Source organism: Opisthorchis viverrini (assembly GCF_000715545.1).
Source record: "Opisthorchis viverrini unplaced genomic scaffold opera_v5_8, whole genome shotgun sequence".
Lineage (NCBI taxonomy): Eukaryota > Metazoa > Platyhelminthes > Trematoda > Opisthorchiida > Opisthorchiidae > Opisthorchis > Opisthorchis viverrini.
The window spans coordinates 3,554,594-3,570,018 of NW_008751664.1; the positions used below are offsets into that span (position 1 = coordinate 3,554,594).

The window sequence follows — 15,425 nt, forward strand, 5'->3', positions numbered from 1 at the left end:
CAGTCAGTTATTGAACTGCGCTATCCGTAACTGATGGCAATGTGGTCACTTTGCGTTTGTAGCCGGCACGCCGTTGCAGGACACCATGAGGCCGGACGACATCGTCTATTTCGGAAGTTGGCACTGCATAAAAACAGTCTGCGGTCAGCAACCATTTACCATTGTCCGGTCGTACCGAGTCTGATCCATGTCGACCACCTAAATGAGTCTCAAATTCGCTAAGACCGCCCACTTGTGCATTCAGATTTTCAGCAACCACATCGGCATCTGAGCTTTTAGATCACCGCAAGAGGGTATTCAGGGCGTCATAAAACCTGTCTTTAATGGTATCAGAGTAACAGTTGATTGGAGTGTAAGCAGATACGAAAAACAGATATCGGCCAAGTTGCCGGTTGTGAGATTTCTTCACAGACTTTGCCAGACGAACCGCACAGAGACGACTATCAAGCGGTATCCAGTCAAGCAAAGATACTTCTGCCCGGTGACTTAGGACGATAGCAACCCCTGCACATCCCACCGCAGCAGTCTCTGGATCAACAGAGGTTCGCAGCTGGATTGTGAATGATGCAGCTAGTTCAACCATTGTGCTTGCACCCTGAATATTTGTTTCGTATACACGGTACATATCAATGCCATGCGAGGCCAGTATGAGAGCAAGAGCAGTTTGTTGTTCTACCCGTTCCAGAGTGCGAACATTAAATGCAGTCAGATAGACTCAGTGTCGAGGCTTGAAGATTGATTTGCAGATACCTGAGCATGTCGGCGCCATATGACGAGCGGATGTTGCACACAAAACCGGAGTCACCAGTCCTAAGTGCTGGGTCTACAAGAAGAGAGCCAATAATTGGGGGTGAGGAGAGGGGGAAGAAAAAGTATGTGAAAGAGAAAGAATGGAAGCGTCAGCAGTAGCCTGTTTTCGCTTACTCGCCCTGCTGTATGCAGTGAGTAAGTTGGCCCAGCTGATGGCACCACGTGACGGCTGATGTGGCATGAGCTTACTTGTACGTGTGCACTTCATGGTTGTGCATGAGCTGGGATACTGCCAGGGTGCCAATACTTAGAGAGCAGAATGATTAGAGCCCCCGAACAAAGCCTTTGGCTCAAAAGCCTGACGGCAAAGCAGCAGTGTCGCCATACGTCTTCCGACCCCCAACATGGAGTATCAACAGACTGTGTTGCTCAGACTTCTAACAACTGAGCAACCTGGTATGAGAGACTCCGTGTGTCGCATGGACACCACCCAGTATAGCTCAATGGGTCACGGGGGCACACAAACCGTCACACCATGGTAAGGTCCAGTCCCTTTGTGACGGCACGATATCAAAAATTTACCTTTAAAACGGTTGCGCTGTTAGCTGCATTTGTATTGAAGCTAACACGAGTTTGTCTCCTATGTGTTTTTAGGAACTACATACTACCTGATATGAATATACAACTTTGTGGGAGACAGCTTCATACGTAACTGAATTACACACATCACTTGATGCGCACTGATTTCAACCGCACTGTGTGACTGATTCACCACGTTGATAACTATGCAACTATGCGAGCCCGGTCAAATGTGATGAAGTATTGTTTAACGGAATTCTTTGCTTAATGACCGTAAATAACATCAGAAGAGCAGTGGTTAAGCTCTGCCCGAAGTATCTGCGCACGAGATTTCTTGTATCTTATCTTGAGGCTTTTCAGAAAGATTTCTGTTCCGCGAACTGAGCTGAGCTGATGAGCGAGTTCCATGTTCTGCTAGTAACACCCTTTCGGTGCCATGCTACCTGATTGAAGCATGAGGGCTGGGATATTGCCAGGTTGCCCAAGCCTAGAAAGGGGAAGTCGAGACAAAGAGGTCGGGTTCGAACCATGAACCTTCCGGTCAGTGAATTCGCGCTCCAACCGCTGAGCCACCACGCCCCTGATTCGGATTTCGATCCAGAATGATGTGAGGTGAACTTCGCATATTCGTAAGGAAAGGTTTGACCATGCGCTATAATAAAACTGGCATGAAGAAAACAAGTGACAAAGAGTTTAATCAAACTGAACTAATTCACAAAAACCGGAATGATAGACTACCAAATGAGCCTAATTACATGAAACAGCGGCTGAATACACAGTAATAGTATCCCTAGTGGTTAGAATAGACTGGTTTAGCAAGCTCCCACAGGTACGCATAGCTTTGCTTCATTTATGAAGACGGAAAGGGCAGTAAATTAGGAACGTTTAGGCCGGGCACATATCTTTTCGGTTAGAGACACAAAGACAATCAAGCATTTCAAACACAAACGTCGTGTTAGTGGTGATTTAAACAAATGAATTCGTTACAAAATAGCCTAAACGATCGCACAACGACTGCGACGATCCAGTAGGTGCTGAGATGTCGCATACACGTTTTTTCACAAAACAGAGGCGAAAACATTAGAGTCCGGCTCCGGTTAATAAAGCTAAAAACTGGAATCCCATAATTTTATATATGGGGTAGACAGACACTAGTGGTTCCGAACAGTGTCTCACATCATCTATGTAACCTCGAGGATCGGAGAAACGACAAACGGCTGTCCACTGTAGAGTGAGACGCTTCGACTAAACACCAACTTGTAAATGTAGATGGCGCAGTTAGTCGCAAAGCTCACTTAAGGCAACACAGAGATACATTTGCGGTAAAGAATTCGTTGGGTCATGAATTAGTCAACTAAATCCAGGTAGTTACATGGACCAAAACCACCGAATCCACCAAATGCATTTGCGAAAAATGCGCGCCTACAAGACCGACAACAAAACTACTATCTTAGCGAATATACATATGTTCTCTGAGAACATCACAAACGAGAGATTCAGCTGTGTTCCAGGTGAGTCTCTCGAAAAACCAAATTAGTTTGCAAATGAGTGTGTATTGGCTAATTTCATGCAATTTGGTTTCAAGTAGAACATAAGGTTGACGGAAATCCGCGGACTGCGCCTATCTGATGGGCATCAAAAAGGGTGAAACCGGTCGTGGGCTGTCGACGGATTTTCAGCAACCTTATGAGTAGTACACTACAGAACTACTATCTACTCCAAAAAAGATTGGCCGTTTAATCGAACTCTATTCTATCTAAAGTTGTAACCAACCGATACTTCTTGTTTGATATGTATACCCCAAATTTCCATAGGTGTCAGCTTTCTTGAAGTAGAGCTAGACTGACAGCCAATAACCATGAAGTTGATAACAGGAGTCGTCAGGCACAGTGAAGCTTAATTACATGTACACCTTCGAAGTCCAAAACCCTGTGAGGAATCCAAAACTATTTCGCCTCAAATTCATTTTCGTTGTTCGTACATTTGGGACGCAGCTAAGTATAATCACAATTGAGGTCGTCACCGGGAAGTTCAGTATAGTGAGATTTTGTCCTCCTCCGAAACAGTTAGTAGTTATAGCCAGCAATACACCGGCAGTGCCATTTAATCATGGAAAAGAAAGGCCCTAGCAAAGGGAGGGATGAGGGCTCGTTGCAAAATGGTTGGTCCTTGGATAAAGTAGACAATAGCGAGGCGTCTACATCTTCCACTGAGATAAACACATCTGTGCGTCATGTTAGAGCAATACGCCATAGGCAGGACTAACCCAACTTGATTTTTGGGAGCCTCGCTCAACAAAAGCCCAGCACATGACAGACGAGCCTTAGCCAGGCGGCCCGCCGTGAAGATCCCACAGCACTGAAATGGACAGCAGCCGCCTTCATTTCCCGCTGGCATGTTCTGATCTGTCCTCCGCGAACTATGCGCCAACAAGTTTGTGTTGGAAAACACGGTTTCCTTGGTAGATTATCTGCTGCTCCAGTGAATCCAATTCATTAAATGGTGCTTGCTTACGGTGTGTTCCACTAAACACATGCTGCAACCAGTCAGCACCTGCTGCGGTATGGAGACAGCGATTGTCAAGTTTTTAAAGACGTTTGAAGTTTTCAAATCGGATGGATCGAATTTCACCGTCATGGGGTAGAACTATTCGCATAGCAGTTTTGTAGAGACGGACTTTACCCTCAGTAAATTCGTCTCCAACGCCATAGGTGAAGAAAGTTATGAAATACTGCTCGTTTCTTGGTGACGTGCGCTTTGACTTCATCTGTCACAGTGCGTCCACGCCTTATGCAGCTCTCAAGACAAGTGCTATCTATAGACAAACTCAAGCTCCTAATTCTGAACTTTAAAAGGCGTATACGATAGTGGGATTGAGTGAAGTAAGACCTCGCACTTTGAAGATGCAAACTGTATGCCGGAACAAGGGACAAATTCTGGTATTTTGTGTAGGGTGCTTTGCGCAGAAGCATGATCAACAAATCAACCACACCATTCCAGTCTAGCAATCTCTCTCCAGCTGTGACTTTTATACACAAATTCGTCGCCTCTCAGAGAGCACACTCCGCGATGGTATCGATGACAATAATGAGAATATGGGACGGGACAGCTTGATGAAGCTATTGAAGCTGCGATAAAGTCCCAGCCTTTACAAACGCCCAGAAACAACGGCATCCCAGTGCTGACCGGACTGAACTTACTGCGATTTCTCTGAAGTACTCACTTTTATGAAGTATTGTTACGGTCATACGCTCAGGTATGACCGAAATGCAGCAAACACGACAGAGAACAAGAAAAAAATCGCAGCATCGAAAAATAGACTGTTTTAGTCATCCATAGCCTCCTGATGAACAGTAGGATGAATAACGTATAAGTCACTAAAGCCGAGTATTCAATTATTATACAAAATAGATTGAAAGACGTCAACATTGGTTCAATTTTTGAGATCACAGGGAGGTTGCACTTGTTATGTACACATGTTCAAGGGAGATCGGGGGCAATACAGTACTGTGCAAGACATCGACCAAACCATGGCTGCTGGGTATCATAAACTTCCACAGGGAATCGGCAACGCTTCAGACGGGGTGCGGGAGTCGGATCCAAAATGCTCGAGGTGGTAGGGTCACCGGAAGCCTCAGTCTGTCGAAGAATGCTCACCGCTTCGATGAAATGACAGGGACGATAGGGATGATAGAGCAAATCTGGACGTCGGTAGTTTGGGGAAAACAGGTGATGTAAAATGAACCCTGGGTCTCGTACAGTAAGGAGGTCGGGGGCTTCCTCAGCCAAATTATGTGAAGAACTCTGGTCTGTGGATTCAGATAGAGACTTCAGCTCATCGTACAGTAAGCGACCTATGAATTCAGCCGTATCGTCCTCCGTGATACCTCCAAGAATGAAGAGCTTAGAATCATGTATCAGGGCGGTGGCGTGATAGCGGGGACAATCCAGGGCAGCAACCGTTGACCAACAATGCTGTGGGCGAAATGTAGATATGGAACAGAAAGAACGTTTGCTCAGGGCGCAATCAGGATGCGATCAGCCATCTAACGAAAAGTTTCCTTGCCAGTAATTACAGTAATTACCCATAGATTCCTTTTAGCTTCAGTAAGGAAGCTACCTATGATCCTAAGTTGGGCACTCACCGTATCGAAGCTGAATTGCAGCACGTGACCAGATATGTCACCCCTCACAAAACCCGGTTGGGTGGCGTGTGCTGGATCAGACTTTCCGCCGCAAGCAAACACATGATCGCTGATTTCATCGTAGGCTAAAGCGACACCGGTTAGAGGGAGAGGAAGGTTAGGAAGCGTGATGAAGCAGGCATTCCCGTCCTCTGCTGGGTCATAAAGTATTACATTATTGGAAGGGCGCATCTCGTCACCATGCTCCTGGAGACCACCAGCTAACATAATCATACCTGTGGAATAAACAAAGAGATTGAAGTGATTCACCAATAGTTTGAACTATTTTCTAGAACAATCGCAAAAGCTGACAGCATCATTACCAGCTAAATGTGATGGGACGAATCATCATAAGAAGACTACGGAAAACAACAGGTGAGTTCATGATTGACGAGCAAAATTGGAGAATTGGCAAGACAGAGTCACGAAGTACCAAACGGTCGTGTGGTCCTGGGGAACAAAACTGAACCAAATGGATGCAATTTCCTCATCCACTTCGTCACTCGAAAAGCCTATTCTACCCGCACGAAGTGAGACCTGTGAAAGATTCGCAGTGCTGGACCTATGACGCTACTTCACTGTATTAGCTGAAGACTTAAGCGACGCACCAGAGGAACCTGCTAACTTCCCCTAGAGACACTTTTGTGCTTTTCAAACATGATGTTGCCGTATCAACCTTAAATAAAAATGTACTGTAGTAGCGAAACGAGTGCATCAGAAGCAGTTGGTTTTCATGTCACGCTTCCGGCCTTCCTTACTTGTCAATAGTGCGTATCACGGCTGATGGGTGGTTGGGATTTTCGTAGTTAAAAACTTGCCTTTTGGTGATAAATGTAAGCACTTTGTTTTCATTTTCCCATAAAATCTTCAAAAAGCAGCCCAATCCGATCGTGGGAGAGAGCTAGTCGTATTTCAGAGAGACGAGTAGTCCACATGTTTCGCACGTTGTGTACAGTCTTAGCCGTGGTAAGGAAAGGAACATTCGAATGAATATCACTAAGTAGATGGGGGCTTAGTGTGTGAACATCAATCAAGTGGTGGCATCAAACGTCTTCAGATCCTGTGGAAGAAGACGACAGCGATAAGACACACATGGTGACCCCATCAATAACTCATGAGATGCTATTTTATGCAGCAAAAGGAAGTGAAGTTCTCTAGGAATAAAACACTTATGTGCTGTTAAAGTACAGCAAAACAACAACAAAACATTCATGGTCCAAACTATGAAAACTGATATCAGGATGAATACCCAAAGAGTCGACAGCTCCAAGGACGTCGTCGAACTTCCTCATATCAGCCTCGTCAACTGCACAGCTTCCAAAACATCATATATGCACTGTGGGATAAGATATTTAAACGTCAATATGGCGGACAATCAGAGTATATTCTAGAGAGCGCCATAAGAATAGTGTGCATGTTCGTAAAAGTTTCTGTTTCTCAAAAGCACCACCCGCTGCTTCAAACACACAGCCCACCTACAGGGGAGGATGAGGTTCATTTCTGAAAACTGTACGAGTTGGATAAGAAGAACAAACGAATGGAATGTGCATGCAAAAGCCTCCCAGACGTCAGAATTCAGTAGATGGTAGACCAATAACAGAAAAATGTTCTCGACCATGTATTGGTGATTTGCAGAGAACGATGTTGGCTAGAGAAACAAAATATTGCTAGTAGCACGTAACAGTGAAATTAATAGTCCTTTGGTACAATTAGTTGGATACCTTCCGATCAAAAAAGCTTCAAGTCCAAACTTACGTTTGGATGGAAGCAAAACGGCTCCCATGTCAACGGCGACGAATGGGAGTTTATGTACAGACTGCGTCCATCGATTGAATATCGCATCGTAAACAAAGATCGAATCTGTTGGTAGTGTGTAGCCAGTACTCCAGTCCATGCGGTAGCCTCCAAAACCGTAGAGGAACGTTTCAACAGAAACGAGACTATGATGAGAGCGTGGGGCATCTAAAGATGCCATGGGAAACCACTTTTTTTCTGTCAGACTGTATTTGGAACAGCTAAAAAGTGGAAAAAAGAAGGGATGCGCTTGTGCACCGTATTTGGTCCAATGAGTAATCATGATCAAAGGATACACCATAGAACAGAGTATGTCTTACCACGACTGACTTGCTATGGAAGAGTCGAAGTCAAACACAACGATATGCCAAACACTAATATTTCCAGTATTCGAAGGTACTTTTTGAATTTCTATGCAAATCAGTTTCACTTAAGCAATCTCCTTCCTGCCCTACTCTGGCTAGTCGACACGCCTATGTTCTTTAGGAAAGATCATTAGCACCGGTAGAGTGGCGCTAAACGTGTATCGCCAAATATCGGACGAATGATGTTCGTACGACCATGGATATGAGCCGCTGGTAGGTCATGATCAAAACGAATCTCGGATGCAGAGCAGCCTTTGATGCGAGCCATCCAGGGTGGCCTTACCCTCCGAACAGGAGAATGACTACGTAAGCTGCAGTAAAGTGAGAAAAAATCAACAGTAGTAGGAAGATAACGGCCAGGGGAATGCTAAACGTTATAAAAACTGCTCAGTTAGTGATACGTTCATACTTTTTCAATATGGTATCCTGTTTTGATGGAGGTTACAATTAGCGTATAATAAGGAGCATGCGTCGTAAGGACGTTGTTTGACATCTGGACACTCAAGTCCCTCATGCCTGATAGTTCTTCATACTTGACAGTTCGAATTCTGTTGTCTAATTTTTATGAGAAGTGGGTAGCGAAATTTGGCACCTCCACCTGCTGTTAGGCACACTTGATCAAACCAGTTCCGTACCATATTAAGGAATATGGTTCGTCAAGTTTAGAACCTCTGACTTCGCGATCAATGAACGTGTGACTATTCAAGGATGCCCCTTATTATGGCCATTCTAGTTTTAATCAAGTTGGAATCCATCAATTTGTGAGAGAAAGAGTGGGTGACTAGTCCAATGATACCGCCTTGGTGCTCCCAAAACCAATACAGCCAAACATACACCTCGATGTTAGCTGAAACTAGCCGTTATGTACCAATCCAGTAGTCTGTGGAAGAGATTGCGACGACTGTGTGAAGGCCCTTAGGGTGAGCCTTTCATTTCACTAGGATACAGTCTCATAGGCTGCATGTCATGCTATTCGAGAGTCTCTATCCTTTGGTTCCAGGCTTTATTCACTTCAAACGCGAATGTTTATACATCATGGGATGGCTCTATTGGCAAATCATTCATTATGGACTTCGTAGCAAACGGCATCAAAGCCACTGTTTGGTATCACCGTCTTGGTCAACTCACTCAAAGGAAAGAAGTGCGAAATTCCTCCAGCTTCACTTGACAACTTCATCGTACTTAGGATCTAAAAAAGCCAGCTTTTGTGGAAAAGAGATCACTATGAAATATATGATTTATTTCCGAGTTCGGCCTTATCAGTAGGATGGTTATATTTTGGGGCTAACAGTGGTGGATATAAGAAAAGCCTCGTTTTTCAAGACATTGGGCAAGTCTGATAGGACCGTTATATTGGTAGTGTCGAGATATGCCAGACGGTTTTAACAGGAACTATCTCGTGATGGACGCGTTAACTATGCCGACTAAGAGAAGTATTTCACAAGTCAGAAGACCGTCTACCTTGCAGGGCACTTTTGTCCAGCGCTGTGGTGAATAGAAAAGATAGAAGAGCAGGCAGTCGATAAGGTATGGAAGCACCAACTAGTACACTCAGTCGAGTTGATAACTGTCACCTCCCTGAATGGAGACTTATGGACTCTATTCATCAATATTTTATGACGTTGCCAGATAAGGCCCAAGCATATGGTCAGTTGCACTCCTGCATCAAAACAATTTCTTTCAATGCGTAACTACCTAATTTCCGTTTATAAAGACAAACGGAATGGTTCGAGCGATCATACGATTGCCCCAAATGTCTGACCATATCTATCAGTTCCCAGTTTTCGGTGACCGAAACTGCAGCAGTTGGAACCAGTGTAAACGTGATACCTGATTCGTAAATGAGAAATTAAACTGTACTGTCTATCGACCACACCCACTAAGTGGGATGCTACAAAGTACATGCGACGTACGTCAGACATGCATGCAACACAAGCTCAGTTAACAATTCAGCAAGGTTTCACCTGGTTTAAATGTTCTGTGAATATGGTAACGGCCTTCGCACTGTGTGCGTCACAGTTCCGTTATGCAACAGGGGCGAATTCTGATACTTGAAGGTTCCAACAATGGCATGGTGATAAAGAGCCGAATGTGGCCGTACTTTTCAGATGTGATAACTGTTTATGTCGTCATCCCACGTGAGACCACCTAGCGTATTGTTCGGAGGCCAGCCGTCCCTAATAACCGAACATCACATCATTTGGACGGATGTGTCACGCGCAGGACACGGGCCAAACGAAGGCATGTCCCGATTGGTCAGAATGCCAACCAATCCGAGTCAAGCTCCTGTGACTCGACGCTTCCCGCCCCTTCACGGAGATTCTGGCCCGACCTTGTGGACCCTTCACGGAGATTCTGGCACGACCTTGTGGAACACTCTGTGACTACCTTATAAGTACAGTTGTAATAATTTTCCTTTGTCTCCATAAAGGGCTGTGTAGAGCTGCCGTGCCCTTTGATATACCATAGTGGGTGGAGCAGGAAGCCAAGGGACCGATACAGCGTTGCACTACCGTCCATCAAGACACAACAGGTATCGACCGTTTTCTGTATAAAATCAACTTTTTGGCACTGATTATTTTCTCACGACCGGTTTTGTTTCCTAGTGAAAGCTGAGGAGCAAACTGTTCTTCCAGGATGTGACAACTGGAATCTTGTGAATTTCTTACCCATCAACTTGAAACCTGACAATATCCTACGGAGCTGACAGATGAATCCAACATGTGAAAATGAAACTACTGCGAATCTGTTTGAGATAGGAATCGTCAAACAGAGGGACGTTTGTGTTTCACCCATAAATCCGCTTTGGGCAGACTAATTTGCTTCAGAACAACAAAGACTCAACGCTTCACTTTAGGATAGACGTTGCTCATTATGTTGCCTAAGGCATCAGTAACCCATTTTCTTTTGGGACCTTAGAAACACAGTTTTAGATGTCTGAGCTTCCCACACACACTCTGCTACGCTCATACGACTGACCACGAGGAGATTGACACCAACAACATCATATTGTATGTTCTACTATGGTAATGCCTTGTAAAATGTGCCGGTTACCCTCGTGAGTCGTTTAGATTGAGTTAAACAAATGCAAAAACATGCGAAGTGTCCCTACACAGAACCAAAAAATGAACTGGCGTGGCCGGTTTGATGTTGACTGTCGACTCGAACATGTCAAAAGCGCTTGAAACTTCCACAACTCTCAATACCAGTAATCTAATTCAGATACCTGTATTTATACACTAATTTATCAGTTCCCGCTTCCAATGCGCAGCTACCTACCCCACCTCCCCGAATCATCGGTGAACGAAACTGTGGCAGCTACAATCACTGTACAATAAGTACGCGGTTATTACAGCTGGCAATGATGATGATGCTTCACGATAAAATGAAGGACTTTTTGGCTATTTGTCTTTTCGGTTTCCCTAAATAGCTCTCCGCACTGCGTATTATTTAAAAGCTCCTTGGCAGATTTATCCGACGATGCGTACCTTACAGTGAGTGGCTCTGCTCAGACTGTTTGCCGTTTCTTCACCCTACTGAAGAACTCAAAGTAGCCGCATTTGCGAGGACTGTAGATGGAAAATTAATTAAACGTTTGGTTAGGTCAACATGTTGAATATGTTGTGTGTCATAACTCATATAGGGTCATATAGGGTCGAGCAATTTGCAAGAGCACCCACATAATGATGACTGACCTTAAGAACCAGTTCAATGATTAAAACCAAAGAAGAGTCGCTTAAGGAATATATGGAATATATATGAATATATATATAAGTCGAAAACTTAGTTAAAAATCATTCCAAAAATACCAAAAGGGTATGACTCAACGACGATCTTGGCGAAACTTTGTCGAAAATTATACTACTTACAAAACTACTAGCCATACACGTGAAAAATACTTGGAAGCGATTGAGTAGTCATCGTTTTCGAAAAAGTTTGGTGACATGTAGTTCGAAAACGACTGAAACAGGACCATTCGTAGTCCAATAGGAAGACAGATTTCGGATACTCACTAACCATGCAACACCTGGGAAGCATCACATGGAAGCCAAAACCGGAGCAACAATATGACACAGAAGTGTACGGAAACCGAGGATCGCATCTTACCCTCACTGGCCTCAAGCGACGGTAGAAAAAAGTAAGGATTTTGGGACTGGTAAAGTTTTGTGGTCCAGACTTACTGATCTATAATTTCCCCATCCTCCGACTCCCCACCCGTAATATAAATCCAACTCAGTGATGACGCCACTGCATGGTAAACACGACAGGGTTCTCCCGGGTTAACGTGAGGTTTGGACTGCAGCAAAGCGGTGTCGAAGCTGTAGAACGGTGGCGTCCGGTATTCATCAACAGAAAGAGCAACCTGCAAAATAAAGAAAATTAATAAAAACCAGTCCAAGACAACTTGTGCGTGCGACTGAAAAGTACGTAAAATGACAAAACGTACCTGTACACCTAAATCCTCCAAGCCTCCTATAGCATAGATCCTGAAAGCAGTACCAATTCGAGCTGAAGTTGTTTGAAGTCCGGTTGTCGCCAGTGTCACATCCAGTTCTGGAGTGGTCGGAATACCAGACAATGATCGATAGGCCTGAAGCAGTAGGTCGATAGCCCCGCTTGCCTTGGCAAAACGAGTATCTGTGGCAATGGCTTTAAGATCTGCAGCCTTGACCTGAAAGAAAAATAGGTGTGACAGCTAAACTAGTGAATCAGAAAGCGGTAAGCCCAGGGAAGTGGTCTTTCAGAAGAGTCACAAACAAAGTCTAGGATAGAGGGGTCGTTCAGAAAAGACCAAGGAGCAACTTCGAAAAAGATCATACACTCATTCACTCACCATCACTATTCTCCCGCCGAAATATAAATTTCTGAGTACCAGTCACCACCAGCAACTTCAAATACATCACAAAGTTTCAGTCAATAAGCAGAAGAATTATCAATATTCAACCGTGTAAAGATAGGGAGAATAAATGCTCATTTGTGTCCGTCCTTGTTGAAAACTACAACTATGCTGGAGCTCATGAGGATAAGATTTCCATGTAAAGTAATCGGAGTTGAAATAGCTGCGAATGACTGAGCAGCCTTTTGGCCAACCTAGTCTCTTATACTCAGGCAAAGTAACTCCGCTAGTCTGTCCAGAGTGTGACGATTTATCAGCTTACTTTCTCGGGGAAAAATTGGATTTACCAAAGAGCACGGACGTTTCCATCAGTTCAAGTTGGACTAACTGTTCAGCAACCATCCGTAACCCGAAAGTAGGGAGGATGCGGCGGACACTCTGTGCTCAACTACTCACAGGACCCACATTAGTTCCCGACGGAAGTACAGATACTCCCACCTCGTCTAAACTGTCTAATTCACAGTTGAAAATAGGAAATGGTCATCCACATATTCCTCAAACAGTAAAGAATAAACAAGTTCCTATGTTTGCCTCTGTATTTTCACACCCGAACCAGTGATGAGAATATGAAGGTGATAAACTTGAAATCCAGCAGGATGCTACATGAAGGCGACCACAACCACAGCAGTATTACTTTAAATTCAATCTAGTTCCCAGTTAATTTCATCTTTCCAGCTAAGGTGACCGTTGCATAGTATGTAACTGCAGTTAGCTGAATGTTTGATCAAGGAAGCGGAAGAATATCAGACAACACTGTTTCAGATGACTGAGTCTACATGGTAGGAACTCAAAAGTGTTAGCCTACAAAGAAATCACCTTCATCAACACCACAACTCGAGAACACGGATCGCTCGCTGAAAAACGACAACAAACCAACAGATGCAGGCCGAGTAGAGACTTTCCGTGCGACTTCTCAAGACAACAGCAACAAGAAGTTAGGCGATGTTATTCCATTCTCCCACGCAGACATTCATCACTTTGCTCGGTAATGTACTACACAGGAGCGGGCCAAAGTCGGCCAGGTGTTGGCTTGCCATCGATGCACGGGAGCATCCATCGGTAAATGGAGACATGCACTGATAACTCATTTCCTTGCCACTCGATGGTAGGTCACACAGTACCCGCAGCATGCATGTCGGGTTAATGCAGACACGGTACGTATATGATCCTTGTCTAACCGGCGCCCCGTTTCGGGTCGCTTAAGAAAATACAGACGCAACATGCGCGAAGACAGACTGGCATTTAAAACAAGGTGGAACAGTACTAGGACTCACAAGTGATAAACGAATAAGTCGAGTGAACATCTGTCGAAAAAAATCCATCCGTTCCTCCACGTCGAAAGAGACCCAGGAGAGCAACGCCTCAACCATAAAACTTTCCGATGGGACATTGACCTGGTCACTCAAAAAGATGGCCCGGATTCGGTCCTCTGAGAGCTGGAGAAATTCCTCCGAGAACACATCAATTAAGTGGAATTTGTTTAATAGAAGCATCATTGATTGCGTATGCAAATGGCGATCATCAAAAACACTTGCAAGGCGGAGCGCATCTGTAAAGTTATTACCAAGGCATGATTGCAATGTTAGCATAGTTTACCTAACACAGAAGATGGCGTAAGACTATGAACAATCAAATCGCTCAGTAGGCACTGCAAGGAATGTACTTGAAGGAAACTTGCGGCCGCATATATGAGTTCGTAATCTTCAGCTGGAATCACCTCCCAATCTTGTCCAAGAGAATGCAGAAAACGGATGATGAACTGGAACCCTTTCACCGTCAAGTACTCTGATGAAATGTCATAGTGTGCCGTTCCAGAGGACTGGTTCTCATAAAAATCAAATAAACTTCGGAAGTAGCCACTTGATGCCGACAGTAACAAACGATTAGATTTCAGTTCAAAGCCATGAAGAGTGACAGTAACATCAAGAAACTGGTCATGTTGAAGCAACTCCACAAAGTTCCGTGAAACAGCTCGTACGTGCTCCTTTTGAAATTCAGCCATGTGGTGTGCAATAAGGGTTTCTCACGTATGCCAATTAAAGAAGTACATTGTTTCACCTAGCCAGCGTACCTGAAAGTTACAGGCTGTTGTTTAAGGGGAACAGAAGCATAAATTTTCATTAATGAATGGGTAGGCAGTACTTGTCCCCTCCAGGATAGCCCTTCGGGTGATTCTTAACTGTCTCATCGCAGTAAGACGACCAACAACATTACCGTATACTATGTGCACTGTACCACAGGTACCCATTATGATTCACTATCACAAGAGTCAGCAACATCGGTGTTGACACTAGCGATGCACTATCGTATAGCAACAAAGTTTAGTTCATTATATTTAAAACCTTAGGCGAAAAAAATGTGAGACAGAATACGAAATGGAACTGCTCGGGACTACCACAAGCATTCTGTGTTCACATATCCAAGTGCTGCATCAGACACATCAGAAACCGACAACATGAACACGATTAACATTGACTGACCGCCATTCTTCATAATGCTACCAGCCAAACGCAGGTGGGTCACTGAGACCTCATCCTGAGGGATGGGCCGCACAAACAACACTTGAACGCTTTGCAATCTCGTTTACACTCATCTGCCAAATCATGTTTTCACCTCGAGTTTGCGGCACCCAGAAGAAAGCATCTCTGCTTATAATGTTTTGGCTTGTGTGACACTTGGCGAAGCCACCACAGTTGATGACGCTAGATGTTTTCTTGTACTGAAGTACCTGTCGCACACTCAAATACCCCGTTTCTAATAACCTCATTAGGAATTACTTCACATCACTCGATATCGCTGGTCAAAACCTGAAAAACACCTCATATCATCTGACTGCATTGGAGATTTTCTTCAACT

At 44.3% G+C, this 15,425-nt stretch overlaps 2 protein-coding genes across 2 annotated transcripts in view; both read right to left on the minus strand.

The window, feature by feature from the left end:
- T265_12648 (hypothetical protein) overlaps positions 1-1,908 on the minus strand; it is a gene marked incomplete at both ends in the record, with an annotated part of 32,729 nt that extends 30,821 nt beyond the window's left edge. The window contains one exon of the mRNA XM_009164730.1: positions 1,754-1,908. Within this exon, the coding sequence (XP_009162994.1) occupies positions 1,754-1,908 (155 nt within the window). The remainder of the gene's footprint in view (positions 1-1,753) is intronic.
- Positions 1,909-4,693: 2,785 nt separating this feature from the next.
- Positions 4,694-14,571, minus strand: T265_00827 (hypothetical protein; the record flags this gene model as incomplete). Its single annotated transcript, XM_009164699.1, has 7 exons — positions 4,694-5,304; positions 5,475-5,749; positions 7,269-7,528; positions 11,854-12,035; positions 12,120-12,344; positions 13,844-14,118; positions 14,166-14,571. The coding sequence occupies 7 exons, from the start codon at positions 14,569-14,571 to the stop codon at positions 4,810-4,812; spliced, it is 2,118 nt and encodes a 705-aa protein (XP_009162963.1).
- Positions 14,572-15,425: the final 854 nt, after the last annotated feature.